The sequence below is a fragment of the Hemibagrus wyckioides genome, linkage group LG06, assembly GCF_019097595.1.
Source record: "Hemibagrus wyckioides isolate EC202008001 linkage group LG06, SWU_Hwy_1.0, whole genome shotgun sequence".
NCBI classification, from domain to species: domain Eukaryota; kingdom Metazoa; phylum Chordata; class Actinopteri; order Siluriformes; family Bagridae; genus Hemibagrus; species Hemibagrus wyckioides.
Genome location: NC_080715.1, coordinates 11,085,733 through 11,100,964, shown reverse-complemented (window position 1 = coordinate 11,100,964; position 15,232 = coordinate 11,085,733). Strand labels below are relative to the sequence as shown.

Here is a 15,232-nt window from a genome sequence, read left to right as displayed (position 1 = left end):
AATTAAAGTTAAAGTTAAAATTTTCCAAAGCTAAAGGAGAAAGGGAAAGTGTCTCCAGTCCCTGCTGACTCTCTGGGCTGAGGGCTCTTAGAGCTGAAAGAAAAAGCAAATTCGTCCTCTGCGTGACTCTCCTCTGATTCATCGAACAGAAATCCTGTCAAAGCAAAGAAAACAGTAATCACATATATTCATACCACAAGACAAATGAGGTGTCATTTATGTCTCACGTTTAAAACAATGTTACCTGGAAGCTTTGTTTCAGGTGATTTCTACAGGCAAAATAAATAAAAACAATTAATAAAAAAGGTTTTTCCGAAGACCAAAGGCTTTCAAAATAATTCCTTTAGCTTTGTTACTCTAATTGCATACCTTGCTGAAATAAGAGCTGGAGAATGTGAAAGGTGACTCCTAGAAAACACAAACAGTTACAGCATAACTGTTGCCAGATAAATATAGCACACATACACAGCTTAATTTCAGTGAAGATTATCAGGGATTTGATTTTTTTTTTTTTTTTTTTTTTTTTTTTAATGGCCTAACCTCATGTAGGCTCTGTCCCACTTCAACGTTGCAGTCGAAGCCAGAGAATGTAGGTGTGTTAGGTCCAGAGTTCATGGAGAACACGAATGCTGGTGTTTCCTGGTGACCCTGAGATTTACTGGGACTGCTACTACACACGAGATATTACGAATAATTAACTTATTATCTTAAAATATGAACAAACAAGGATCTAACCACAGTCACTAAACCACACAAATATATACACTGAACAGGCATAACATTATGAGCAGTGTCAGGTGATGTGAATAACGCTGATGATCTCCTCATCATGGCACCTGTTAGTGGGTGGGATATATTAGGCAGCAAGTGAACATTTTATCCTCAAAGTTGATGTTAGAAGCAGGAAAAATGGGCAAGTGTAAGGATTTGAGCGAGTTTGACGAAGGGCCAAATTGTGATGGCTAGACGACTGGATCAGAGCATCTCTGGATGGGACACGAGTCCACCACATGCATATACATTTATACCTATGGGCACTTTAGCGCAGCCAGTGAACCTACTGGATTATTTTCTTTATGGAAGGTGGGAGAAAACTGTTATGTGAATCTCTTCAAAGACAGTAATCCAAACTCTAAATCAAGCTGGGGTCCCCAGAGCTGCAGGGGCGGCTGTGTCACCATGCCTCCCTAGCAGAGAATCTGTCATTTTTAAGGCTGCTTCTTACGTGTCAGCAAGCTGTAATTTGAAAGCCCTATAGAAAGTGTTTCCATTAAGGTTAAAATTTAGTGAGTATGAACTTCTTCTAACTTCTCCATATAATGGACTATGAATTCTGTACTAAAGATTTTATATACACTTTCTCTAGTATTTAAGAATACAGATCTATAAGGTTTGTTCTGGCTGTACTGTACATTAGACTGAAAGGTGGCATATCCAGTGCCCTCATGAGGATGGGGGATGATGGGGGACACACTGCTCCAGCGTTACCGCCCTCCTCCACATTAGCTTCTGCACATTCCTGCTGCTCCTCAGCCTCCATCGTGTCCTCCATTGTGTCAGACACACATGAGGTGTTCATATTCATGTCCTGCTTACAAAGTCAAAGAAATTTGTATGCACGAAGAACCTACACAGCACACGTTACAGGCTCGAAACATCACTCGGTATTAAAATGTGAATTTGTTTTATATGAGAATTTGTTTATTGATCAGAAGATATTCTTTCTGATATATTAAAAGTGCTTTGTGAAATGCAGACGGTTCTCAATGAAAGAAATTCTATACATCCTGCTGCATGCTACAGAACAGTATCAGTGAATTAATGTCAGTAATACCACTTCAGCTGGTTGTTCTTTTTCATTCTGGTCTGATCCTTGACTATGGTCTGTGGGATAAAATATACCAGTATATAAACATGTGCTTAAAATAGTTTAAAATGAATACAGTGTCATTTGTATTCAACAGGCATAAAAAAAAAACAGAAATATTTGCATCATTACCACCTCTTATTTCTGAGATTGCCCATATGGTGCTACCAATTACACCCACTCCAGATGAATTTGACTCATCACCACCATCTGCTTGGGCCTGATTGTTCTCCGAAGACTTCTCATCCATCTCAATTTGAACATCCTCTCGCTCAGTTTTCGTACCCTAGACATCAGAAATTGATAAGAAAATATAATGGACTAAAAGAACCTTCATGTAAATATCTGTTTTAAATAGTGTAGTTTGGCTAATTATCCAGGTGCTGATGAAAGGGATTGTAACTGTGACTTTTAACGTCTGTCTCGAGTGATTGGGTCACGAGTGGACAACCAGAATGCATAGCTATTTACATTACCTTTACATTTTTAACGTCGCCAGTTACCACTTGTGATCAGATTTCATTCATCCTTTGCACAAACGTAAGGGTGCACATGTATTACATCTGTATTCCTGCTGTACAGGCTGTTTCAAATGTTTCAATCATGTGCTAACAAAATTAAAAAATGTATAGGAGATGAGATGAGAAACAAGCTACCAAAAAAGCATCTGCCTTTGTATCATCGTAACAGCAAGGCAGTGAGCTGTACTGTTCAGTTTCACAACGATTACATTCTGTCTGGCTAAAGCAATGCAGTCCTTCATTGCTGTCCAGGGTCCATCATGGTGCTTTCATTCACGCTACAAATGTTAGGTGGACATATGCACTCCAAACTCTGAAAGTGCTTTGAGTGATTGGATCACAACGCATCTCTGAGACTCAATGGACCCTATTCACACCTGCATTGTCTACCTGAATACTCAATTATAATCGAACAGAAGTTGTTGATTCATTTTCTGTAACAGCAGCTCTGACAACAGTGTAGCCGCAAAGCAAATCCCATGTTTATTTTAATGTGCCCATATTATCAATTATACACTATATTGCAAAAAGTTTTGGGACACCTCTCTAAATCATTGAATTCTGGTGTTGTTTTTCAGGGGTTGGACTTGGACCCTTAGTTCCAGTGAAAGGAATGCTTCTTAATGCCTCTTAATGCTTCAGCATCCCAAGACTTTTTGGACAATCTCCAAATGTTTATGGTCATTTTTAACCATTCCTCTAGAAGCACATTTGTGATTTCAGGCACTGATGCTGGAATGTGCAGTAACCGCTCTGATTCATCCCAAAGGTGTTTTGTCGGGTTGAGGTCAGGACTCTGTGAAGTTCCTCAACACCAAACTCACTCATCCATGTCTTTATCGACCTTGCTTTGTGCACTGGTGTGCAGTCATGTTGGAACAGGAAGGGGTCATCTCCAAACTGTTCCCACAAAGTTGGGAGCATGAAATTGTCCAAAAAAATGTCTTGGTATGAAGCTGAAGCATTAAGAATTCCTTTCACTGGAACTAAGGGGTCAAGTCCAACCCCTGAAAAACAACACCTGAATTCAATGATTTGGAGGGGTGGCCCAAAACTTTCCGCAATGTAGTGTATATTGACAACTTATTCACAGAGACTTGGACAGTCCACATAAGTGAATACAGAAAGAAAAATGTGTAATCATTGATATAGTGAAGAGATGTTGATATATGTTATAACCAGTTATAAGTAAAACTGTAACTGAAAGGCTTTTTTTAAGCATATGAAAGCCTCCAGACATACAGTTTTGCGTCAGTGAAAAGAAAGATTAAAATATCCTTGGAAGGGCAGGATTATTGTACCTGTGCTTGAGGATCTTGAGATGTTACAGCAACTTCAGACTGAGCATCACTCTCAGATAACGGTGCTGGTTGTTGGTTTGTTTCAGCACGTTCCTGAACACTGAGTAAAGATTCACGGCTAGGGAATGTGTCACATTTTACAAACAAGCAGAAACTAAAATAAATTATATATTTACCTGTCACATTTGTCATTGTCCTCTGTATAAAAAATAAATAAATAAATAAATAAATGCAGATTATATAATAGAACAAATATAGACATCATGATATCTGGATGATGAATTACCTTGCAGAGCTTTTAACTCTTTTTCTTTTGCTATTATTTCTTCTTCTAAAGCTCGGATACTCCCTTCAATTTCTTCGATCTGAGCCTGACTCTTTATGAGCTTTGCGGCTAGCGGATTCTGCAAATACTCCTCTTTTTGCTGCTGAAATATTTTCCAGTAGTTTTCCATTCTTTCCTTAAACAGCTTCCTTCGGGCAAAAAAAAGGACTTTTGTGTTAATTCACACAGCTGTGAGTACTATGAAAGACAATTCTGTGTTCATGTTGAAATTTTATTCATACATTTCTTGATTACAGCTTTCCTGTATTCTTTCAAGCTCAGCTTCCAGCATCGTCTCATACTGGATTAGATGATCACTTGTTCTACAAAGACTGGGGATCACAAAATAGGATGGGGGTTTTCTTTTTAACTGTAGTGAAAAGCTTAAATATTAAAAAATAACTCTCATTTAATGTAACATACAGTACACAGTCCTGAAAAATATGAAAGCTAGATGATTAGTTCCATGGGTTTGCTTTTAACATACCTTTTCACATTTTCTTTGTAGCATTTGACTGTGTTTTGTTTTTGCTCGATTTGCTCCTCTAGTTTCTTTATGGCCTTCTGAATTTCTTTAAAGAATTTCTTCTTTTCTTCTATGGCCGCTTCACAAACTGTAGGAGCAGAGACGTTTAGGAAGCAAATTCAAAATTTCAGAAGCGTGATGATATATTTGTAATAATTGCTGGATGCTAAGTTAAACTATGCCTGGAAAACTCACTTTGAATTTGTTGTGTAAGGTCATCCATCTTCTGGTCACATTCTCGAATGTCTAAAGCTGTGAAAGGTATTAAAAAATATTAGGATTTCTAATTTGTCGTCAACAGGATATTATCAAGCCTAAATATACACCAATCAGGCATAACATTATGAGCAGTGAGAGGTGAAGTGAATAAGACTGATGATCTCCTCATCATGGCACCTGTTAGTGGGTGGGAGATATTAGGCAGCAAGTGAACATTTTGTCCTCAAAGTTGATGTGTTAGAAGCAGGAAAAATGGACAAGCGTAAGGATTTGAGCGAGTTTGACAAGGGTCAAATTGTGATGGCTAGATGACTGGGTCAGAGCATCTCCAAAACTGCAGCTCTTGTGGGGTGTTCCCGGTCTGCAGTGGTCAGTATCTATCAAAAGTGGTCCAAGCAGCAGTGGTGAACCCGGCAACAGGGTCATGGGCGGTCAAGGGTCATTGATGCACGTGGGGAGCGAAGACTGGCCCGTGTGATTGGATCTAATGTTATGCCTGGTCAGTGACATGACAAAGTATTTTCAGTACTTTCCTGTATAATCATTTAGAACTATAGAAACAAACACAGTTTGTGGACACCTGACCATCACAACCATGTGTTTTTTTGTTTTTTTTTTTAATTTCCCATTCCAGAGCTGATCTGCCTTTGCTGGCCTCCATTTTTCTGGGAAGGCTTTACACCGGATTTTGGAGCATGGCTGTGGGGATTTCATTTCATTCAGCCACAAGAGCATTTGTGAGTTTAGGCACTGATGTTCAGCATAGGTGCCTCTGGCTTTCCCAGTTCAGTCAGGGCTCTGTGTAGCCACTTGAGATCTTCATGAACCTCACTTTGTGTACAGAGGCACTGTCATGCTGGAACAGGTTTGGGTTTGGACCTCTTAGGTTCAGTAAAGGGAAATCATAATGTTACAGAGATAAATAAAATATAAAATACACAGACAGACTTGTGTAGTTTGTAGAGGGAACAAGTACAGGTGTCAGTGTCAAATTTCAGGAGGACAAACAATGAGAAAAGGTTCAGAAACTCACCTAACTGCAGCATAAGGTCGTCCAAATTTCCCAAACCGGACTGACCTTCCATTATGTCCTAAAAAGGAAACCCACAAAGGCGTGAGAGAGGTACAACTTAGCAAGTTAGCTCCTGTGGTTAATGTTAGCTAACAAATACTTATTAGCTAAATATCTAACTTCAACACAAAATCCTACTCGATTGTTTACACTTCGACATTCATGAAGATATCTCACCTGATATTATAAAAGGCGCTCAATTATTTACTAATGTCCCGTTAAATACTGTTAATTTTTGTTTGTTTGTTTGTTTGTTTTCAAGATGCTAACGGTCTCACAGAAAAACGTCACCCTCACGCGCACCCTCAATTCACATTACAACTTAAATAAATATTACTACTTTAATAAATTTAATTATTATCGGATCCAACGTACATTAAATGGAAAACGTATTTCCAAATGCTTTGGCTTAAAAAAAACTAATTTATAATATAATTTCAAATGCCCATATAAGGAAATTATCGTGCACGAGGGTCTGTTAAAGGACACGAAAATTGTTTTCAAATGCATTTTCTTAACCCAGTGTCAAAATTAAAAATATGCCAACTATATATATATATATATATATATATATATATATATATGTATATATATATGTACTACTACTACTAATAATAATGAGAAGGATATCATACAACACAAAATACGCAATTTCTCAAAATTGTCCTTAAAGTTCATTGTTTATTCGTTTTTTAAAATCGTTAAAATTTATAATATTGTAAATTATTGTTTAAAAACTGTTGAGAAAAAAAAAACACCCATACAGAAAAAGTAGATTTTATTTAATACTCATTATCTGTAATCAAACATCGAATTAATAGCTTAATTTAAAAGAAAGCAGGGCTGTATCCCAAACGCAGCAACACTTTCTCGGCATGCACACTATACTTAGTGAGCAATAGTGTTCTTTCCGGTCTAATCTAGAGCATTTCATGTCGAAAAGGAAGCGGTTTGGAATGCAGCGCAGCTCCCATTGGGTGTGACAGCGGTTGGGTTGAATCTGTGGGCGTGGCTAAAGCCGAGCTGGAACAAAGACGAATCCTATTGGCTGGGACCGAGTTTTGCAGGATCAGTGGGCGGGGTTAAATCTGTGCTAGATTGAAGGCGCATCTGCATGGCGGCTGTCGATTTTAGAATTGATATGAAATAAAATACGAGTCTGGATTATCGCCGGGATCGTCCAGTCGTGTCTGTGCGGGTAAGATTGTTTCGCTGTTGTTGTTTTGGAGTTTCTGACTCGCCACTCGGTGTTCAGTGGTTCAGCGGTGGTGCGGTGTGATCAAGCGGAGGAGATCAGCTGGAAGAGGAAAAACATCTTCTGGAAATAAATCACTAAATGCAAGGCATCATCACAGCTTAACTGCAGTGTACATACATGCATTAGTGATCTTAAACTGAGATGATGTATTGTCCTGTTCTGCAAGCTGTCTCTGTGCCTTTTTTCCCCCCTCTGTGTAGCCTCTTTGCTTTTGAAACAATAGATGATGGAGCTCCATTAGACGGAAAAGGGTGTCGGCACACAAAACTTCCATTATGCTGAATTGGACTTAATGCATTTACAGACACACTCCCACAGCTCCCAAGCTCAATCAGCCCTGCTGAAATATGCTGCTGTTGTTGTTTTTTTAATGACACCCTCTTTTTTTATTTCAGTTATTCTCTCCTGCATGCCTAAATCTTGTTGTTATGAGTGGTAGAATAGCAGTTTTCTTATTTTTTTTTTAGAAAGGCATCACATTCAACAATAGGCATTGTCACAAAAAGGTCCATGATTAACAAACCAGAAGTGGCAGCGGCTTGGAAAAACCTCCCCAGACGATGTGAAGAAGAAACCTACAAAGGGCGCAGTCTCAAAAAGGGAACTTGTCCTCTTCTCAATTGTTAATGGTTACAGTATACAGGTGTAGAAGAGCAGTATGAAGTGGCTTGAAGGAATTTTTAGTGTGAGTATATTGTGAATAACAGTCCTGGGATGCGCACAGGACAGTCTTTATGATGACAGTAGCAGTCCTTATGTATCATCAAGGGTGAGTCTTGGATATGAAATGATTTTAGGAAGCGGAAAAATTGTTTACGATATATGCATGTGGGACAGCACAGGGTGAGTCATAAATGCAGATGACTCCAAACAGAAATAGAGTATCGGATGGATCAGGCAGGCTGAAGTGTATCAGGATCAGGCATCAGCATTACGTTTACTGATTATTATATTGTATAATTATGGTTATCAAAGTGGGACCTGGGGACACAGAGCTCTAGCAAGCCTGCAACATCTGTCGTGTTATTTTTTTTAATGAATGTTGTCGTGATTATTAGGTTATTACAGTTAAGCCTGATTGACGTTAATGGAAATTATTATGTTTATTTCTTAATCTAAAGCACAATAACCATTAAAAAAATGCACTTAATGACCAGAAATATTTGGACCCCTGACCATCACACCATATTTGTTTTTTGCCCCCAAAAAAGTCGAAGCACACAATTGTATTTAATGTCTTACTTTGTTGTAGTGTTACAGTTTTCCTTCTCTGGAACTAAGAGGCCCAAACCTGTTTCAGCATGACAATGCCCCCCTGCAAAATCAAGCTCCATGGTTTGCCAAGCCTGGAGTGGAAGAACTTGAGTGTCCTGCACAGAGCTTTGACCTCAACCCGCTGAACATCTTTGTGATGAACTGGATCACTGATTGCACCCCAGGATTTTTGGTCTGCTATCAGTGTCTGATCTCACTAAAGCTCTTGTGACTAAAGGAACAAATCCCCAAAAAATCTATTGTAAAGCCTTCAGAGAAGAGTGGAGGTTATTATAACAGCAAAGGGGGATAAAATGCGTATGGTCAGGTGTCCCCATTATTTTTGACCATATAGTGTATAACTAACCACTAGGTGTTAGGTGGGATTCTGGACAACCCAATAGATTGGGTATCAGCCTGTCATAGTGCACAATGCCCAGATACAATGGCAAGTTTTGGGGGAAATGGGAAGAAATCTGAGAACCTACAATAAAAAAAACAGGTGAAAGTACATGCAGACAATAACCTAAACCCTAATGTTGTGGTGGAAATGTTACACACTGCACCACTGTTTTTAATCTTTCTGTGAATAAAATGTTCCATATGTACTGGAAAAACTTCAGATATACATTCTAATGGTTGAATTTACTTAACATTTGACCTGACAGGCTATTAGGATCACAGTCATAAAATCAATCTGTGCTCCAATCTTTCGTTATTTTTCTTTTTGGTTTTATTATTTTATTTCTTGCATTATTATATGCACAAAGTCTATTTATATATCTACTAGGTTGTGGTTTTCAAAAGAGGACCAACCCATGCTTTCTGTTGCTGTCTCAGGAGGACCATGCTCGAAAGTGAACACCAGGCTGCCTGAGGCCATCCGCATACATCGTCTCCTGCAGAGGTTTGTTAACACACAGGAGTGACTCGACAGTGCAGCATGGAGCAGGTGGAGCAGTCAGGGTCAGAGAGCCCCCAACCATCATCCATACAGTCAGACACATCTACAGCTCCAGCAGAGGAAGGGAGCAGTGGAACCAGCACTCGCAGGAAGCGCAGGAAGAGAGAGCCACGGCCCGATTCCATCATCGTGTACCGTTCTGACACTGAGAGGACTGACGGTGATGAGCGAAGTGGAGATGTGGAAGTCGCAGAGAGAAGCTTAGAGGAAGGGGCTAAATTTCTCGCCACTCCAACTGGGGAAGGTAAACTGATGTGTAAAAATGTATAAAAGTCCTTGCCCTGACATATTTTCACACACACTGTTTCTGCAGACCAGGCTTTTTCTGCTTAATAATTTATCTTGGACACTTTGGACATAGTTCTGCTGGAGATGTTTTTTTTTTGTTTTTGTTTTTTAATAGATTTTATGACAAAATAATTATACAGTAATCTGTATTATCTATTTAAATAATGCTATATCACATAATGATATTAAATTAAATATATTGTATACCAAATATAAAATACACTTAACTGACTAATAAAAATATATACATTTTTTATTAATATAAAAAAACCTATTATCAAATTATTATGTTTTTAATAATAATTAAAAAAAAAAAAAGGCAACAAACTATGAACCAAAAAATCATTACAGAAAATGTTTAGCATGATTTCCAGTGGAATTTAACATGATTTCCAGTGGACAGGACCTTCCAGAAAACAACAAAAAATAATAATGATGTCACAGTTTATTGCAGTACATTCTTTGAAATATTTTGCAAAAACAGGACGAAAACCTTCCTAGCTTTTCCAGGTTTTCTAGCTGGAACTTGCATTCCAAAATTGTAAAGCTTATTTTTTAGTATCTGCAGGGAATAAATGCGAACAGCTTGTGTTCATTTGTAACTCCAGACACAAAATCAATAGTAATAATAAAACCAGTGGTAATGAATTCCCAGTATTTCCTACCATAAGTGAAATGTATGAGCTTTGCCTTTGTGTGAGCTCTTCTGGGTTTCGTGATTTGTTCATATTGGTTGAAGATAGATTTGTCTAAAATATTTATAAAATCCAATCCTGATCTGTTATGATGAACACATGGCTCACTTAAAACCAAGAATTTATTAGGCATCCCAGAAATTGATAGAAATCCCTAATTTGGATGTTATTTTTATGAAATATGAATGAGGAGTCTTGAGAATGACAGATGGTTTTTATTGGCTATAAGACAAACATACCTGGCACAAATCAAAACTCATTACTGCTTTATTATTGAACTATTAAGGCTAAAATAAGAATGGTCTCACTTGCACTTTGGCACTGATAATCACATATTCACACTCTCTTTTTAACTGAGAACCAGCAAAGTGCAAAATCCTGCCATTTTCTGCCATATCAGAAGGCTTAAACAATAACATTTACATTTGTAATAACCTTTACATTTTTTTGTCTGTGTGGCGCATACACCAAACAAGACCCTGTGTAAGTTGTTACAGAAATGTATTCGAATGAATAGATTAATAGCTTTGAATTAATCTTTTAGCTTTTAAATTAATCAAGTTTCAGAGCTGCTGTTATAAAAAATTAATCAACTCAAATTCAATAACACTGTAGTACAATTTCATCTTAACAAATCAGTAATGCTATTTACTCACTCTGGATTTTCAGGAGGTTGGAATATACCCCCCGACAGCCGCTATGTGACATTAACCGGTACCATCACACGCGGGAAAAAGAAAGGTCAGATGGTGGACATTCACGTCACACTGACTGAGAAGGAGCTCCGTGAAATGGCTAAGTCCAAAGAGCGTCTGGATGCTGAGTGTGAAGCAGCAGCAGGAGCAAAGCGCTCATGTAGTTTTGGCTTAGATCAGGGACCTCACGTGGTGCTGTGGAGTCTCTCGTGTGCTCCCGTCATCTTCCTGCTTTCCTTCATCACCTCTTTTTACTACGGCACGCTCACCTGGTATAACGTGTTCCTGGTGTACAACGAGGAGCGGACGTTCTGGCACAAAATCATAGTGTGCCCCTTTCTCATCATTTCCTACCCGCTGATCATCATGGCTGTGTCGTTGTCTTTAGCGCTGTACTCGGCGGTGGTGCAGGTGTCCTGGGTGTTCAGTGAGTGGTGGTTCTCGGTTAGGGATCTAGAAAAAGGATTCTGTGGCTGGGCCTGTGGGAAACTGGGCCTGGAGGACTGCTCTCCATACAGCATTGTAGAATTACTCGACTCGGACACAATCTCCGGGAGCCTACAGGGGAAAGGTCCGGGTGAGAGTGTGCAGACTTCCTCTGTGTGAGAGCTGGACTCTGCTGAATGTCCTCTGGGTGTCTTAGAGGAAAATCTACTCCTGGAACAACATTCAACTTGACCAATCACTGCTATCTGATGTCATTAGTTTGCACTGAATGCTGAATCTGTCAGCTTCCTGATAGCAAGGTAGCTCTGAAACAACTCAGAAAATGATGCAAATTTGTTTAGTTATTGAAATGTTTGAAACACTGACTCTATTATTTTGCAGTCAACCTTTGAATCCCAAAAGAGCAGTAGTTCGTAAACTACTGGCAAGTATATTGAGTCCTCTTTTAATAGAACTTATGAAATTGGTGTATTTTCATTATTTTTTAATAAATTATGTTATTATGTAATTTCTAAAGTACTCGGCTAGCATTAGAGGCCTGGATGGGCTTGAATTCTTAGTTAGTTAGTTACAGATTCACCTGGCTAACATTAATGACAGATTTACTTAGCTAACATTAGTTGGAGATACCGTTGTCTAACATTAGTGACCGATTCACTTAGCTAACATTAGTTAGAGTTGCAGGTGGATAACATTAGTTAAAAATTTACCTGGCCAAAAATAGTGACTGATTCACTTAGCTAACATTAGTTACAAGTGCAGGTGGCTAACATTAGTTAAAAATTTACCTGGCCAAAAACAGTGACCGATTCATTTAGCTAAAATTAGTTACAGATTCACCTGGGTAGCATTAGCTACAGATACACTTGGCTAGCATTAGTTACAGATACACTTGGCTAACATTAGCTACAGAGTCACCTGACTAACATTAGCTACAGATTCACAGCTAACCTTAGTTACAGTTAGAAACTAGTGTGAATCCTCTAATGAACAACATTTCAAAGTTTTTTAACAAATGGTCTATGAAGCTGACTGGAGATAATTCTGTAGGTCTGTTTTAGTCCCATTCCTTTGGGGGGAAAAAAGGATAAAAGCTGTTACTGAAGATGACTGAATGAGCATAAGCCTCACACAGCACTGCACTGTGCCCAGTTCATTACCATATTATTCAATGCTAATGTTAATCGGAATACAAACTGCCCACTCCTGCGTCCAACAAAAATCCCACTGATGATATTAGATGGCTGGTGACTGGTCAAAATGATGTTGGTCTAGTAAAACATGCCCTACTTGAAGAAGTAATGTTCACTGCGTGCATCTGTGCTGGTAGATTAGTCCTCATTGTATTGATGGAGTGTGATTACATACAGTATAGGGGTCTTATTATTGCTTGTGTAATGTAGCTATGTCAGTATACACCACGTAAAAACCCAAGGCTTACAAATGAGGTAATAAGCTTCTTGTTGAATCCTTATTCAAGATTCTTTGGCATTTGTTTTATTTTATTTTTTCCCACAGGTAATTTTCCTTTTTTTTATTCATATATTTATGCTATTTATTTTAACTCTATTTATTTGAACAAATTGTGTCTGGATAATTAGCAGTTGTTGCCAGATCTTTTACTACAGTTGAAACTACAATTGAAAAATAAAGAAAAATATGTTTAAATTAAAGTCCTATTTTCCATTAAAGCCCTCTGCTGTACAGCTCATCACCTTTATAAAGCATATGTTAAATACTGGTGATAATGTATTTTAATTTTTTTTTTGTTGTTTTGCACAAATTGGTTTTCCTAGTGCAAAAATAATGTGTTTTTTTGCCTTTTTAAATGATAAAAACACTGAAGGTATGAGTTACACCTACTGTTATTAAGTATTTCACTAATGTATCACAGGACAAATGCTGGTATTTATTGTAATCAGTTTTCTTGTTACACACTGATAATTGTGCATGTGTTCCAAGTATTCAATATGAAACAAAATGAAATAAAATTCATACCTTTCCATAAAATGGAATATGTGGCTCTACACTGTTTTCAACTCATATAATGACTGTTCTTTCCATCCGTTTGATATCTAGTCTAGGTGTGATACTAAATGGCTTTCTTTGTGTTTTTCAAGGAACATAAGGTCATGCATAACCAGCAGTGGTGTAAAGTTACGAATTACAAATACTCTGGTTCCTGTAATTGAGTAGTTTTTCTCAGGAAGTATTAAGTGGTTTAAAAACAGTGTACTTTTACATGAGTACATTTTTAGTGCTGTATCTGTACTTGTACTGTGCTGTTTTTCCACAACCTTCATTCTTCAACCTGCTGTTTTTCCACAACCTTCAACCTGCATTCTAAAAATGTTATGTCAGGAAAAATGCCAAACCACAATCAGAAATATCAGACATGGTCAGAGCATTATCTGAATGAATGAATGAATGAACGAATGAATGAATGAATAAAAAATAAATAAAAAAGCAATACATATAAACATGACAGGAGTCAAATCACAGCAAATCACTGCCTCACATAAATGCTATCAAAATGTTATATAATTAACATTTATTATAAAGACTTTTAGCATTTTTTTAAATAAATAAATAAAACCACAACCAAAAAAGATCAATTTTAAATCAAACCAAATAAACTAAATGCTAAATCCACCTCACAAGGTATTATGGGAGTGAGTCTGAGAAACTGTCACAACAAACATGGCCGCCATTAGCTGTACGTCTAGCATGAAATCTACAGTGAATTATAATATGGTTATGTTAAACAAAATTTTAATAAATATGCCGCTGGATACAGTTATCAGTTTAAATAGTATTTCAATATGTTCTAAAGATGTTACTTTTCTGTACTCAACATTTGAATGCTAAGTTTGTAGCACTGCTACCGGTACTGGAGTATATGTGGAAAATGAAGTGTAAACATCAGTCATTAAAAGCAATAGTGATTTAATTTAGTCTGTTAGACATTCTGATGGAAACACTCAGCTCCACTGTGCCTTTATGTGGCCTCATTTGTGTCCAATAATCCAATAAGTTACATTAAACTCCTGGTCAGTATTGATCTGGTCAGTTAAGTAGCAGAGATCCCCAAAACAGGAATGGTTTTAGAGGTGGAGGCCACTGACTAGTTTTGCATTTGGCTAGGGTCAGTGTCATTACTGATAGCATGAGGCAATACCTGGATCCTACAGAGGTTGCACAGGAAGTCCAACACCTCCAGGATGGCACATATTGATGTGCCAGAAGGTTTGCTGTGTCTCCCAGCACAGTCTCTAGAGCAGGACCGGTATCTGCTCCTTTGTGCAAGGAGGAACATGATGAGCACTGCCAGAGCCCTACAAAATGAACTCCAGCATGCCACTGGTGTGAATGTCTCTGACCAAACAATCAGAAACAGACTTCATGAGGGTGGCCCGAGGGCCCAATGTCCTCTAGTGGGCCCTGTGCCCACTGCCTGGCACCATGGAGCTTGTTTGGCATTTGCTACTGAACACCAGAATCGGCAGGTCCACCACTGGCACCCTGTGCTTTTCACAGATGAGAGCAGGTTCACCCTGAGTATGAAAGGGTCTGGAGAAGCCGTGGATTACATTATGCTGCCTGTAACATTGTTCAGCATGATTGGTTTGGTGGTAGGTCAGTGATGGTCTGGGGAGGCATATCCATAGAGGGACACACAGACTTCTACAGGCTAGACAATGGCACCCTGACTGCCATTAGGTATCGGGATGAAATTCTTGGACCCATTGTCAGACCTTACGCTGGTGTAGTGGGTCCTGGGTTCCTCTTAGTGCATAGCA

The 15,232-nt window shown here is 38.3% G+C and overlaps 2 protein-coding genes across 2 annotated transcripts; one reads left to right on the top strand and one right to left on the bottom strand.

Moving 5' to 3' along the window:
* Positions 1–14: 14 nt before the first annotated feature.
* On the bottom strand, positions 15–6,185 carry LOC131354887 (protein SIX6OS1). The gene is made up of 15 exons (XM_058392973.1): positions 6,009–6,185; positions 5,793–5,850; positions 4,736–4,792; positions 4,502–4,628; positions 4,257–4,346; positions 3,976–4,163; positions 3,866–3,887; positions 3,690–3,789; positions 2,003–2,153; positions 1,835–1,884; positions 1,413–1,588; positions 541–670; positions 370–408; positions 245–269; positions 15–154 (listed from the first exon to the last, which is right to left on the bottom strand). The coding sequence occupies exons 2-15, from the start codon at positions 5,842–5,844 to the stop codon at positions 15–17; spliced, it is 1,347 nt and encodes a 448-aa protein (XP_058248956.1). The 5' UTR covers positions 5,845–5,850; positions 6,009–6,185.
* A 694-nt stretch (positions 6,186–6,879) lies between these two features.
* On the top strand, positions 6,880–13,431 carry tmem169b (transmembrane protein 169b). Its single transcript, XM_058391030.1, has 3 exons — positions 6,880–7,029; positions 9,184–9,551; positions 10,960–13,431. The coding sequence occupies exons 2-3, from the start codon at positions 9,287–9,289 to the stop codon at positions 11,589–11,591; spliced, it is 897 nt and encodes a 298-aa protein (XP_058247013.1). The 5' UTR covers positions 6,880–7,029; positions 9,184–9,286; the 3' UTR covers positions 11,592–13,431.
* The last annotated feature ends 1,801 nt before the right edge of the window (positions 13,432–15,232 follow it).

Bases quoted from the DNA above. Each gene is read 5' to 3' on its own strand.
- LOC131354887 (XM_058392973.1), bottom strand. From the start codon at position 5,844: ATGGAAGGTCAGTCCGGTTTGGGAAATTTGGACGACCTTATGCTGCAG. The intron at 4,793-5,792 runs GTGAGTTTCTGA...TACCTTTCACAG, and splicing joins CGACCTTATGCTGCAGTTAG to CTTTAGACATTCGAGAATGT. The intron at 409-540 runs GTTAGGCCATTA...TGTGTTTTCTAG, and splicing joins TGGGACAGAGCCTACATGAG to GAGTCACCTTTCACATTCTC.
- tmem169b (XM_058391030.1), top strand. From the start codon at position 9,287: ATGGAGCAGGTGGAGCAGTCAGGGTCAGAGAGCCCCCAACCATCATCC. The intron at 9,552-10,959 runs GTAAACTGATGT...CTGGATTTTCAG, and splicing joins CGCCACTCCAACTGGGGAAG to GAGGTTGGAATATACCCCCC.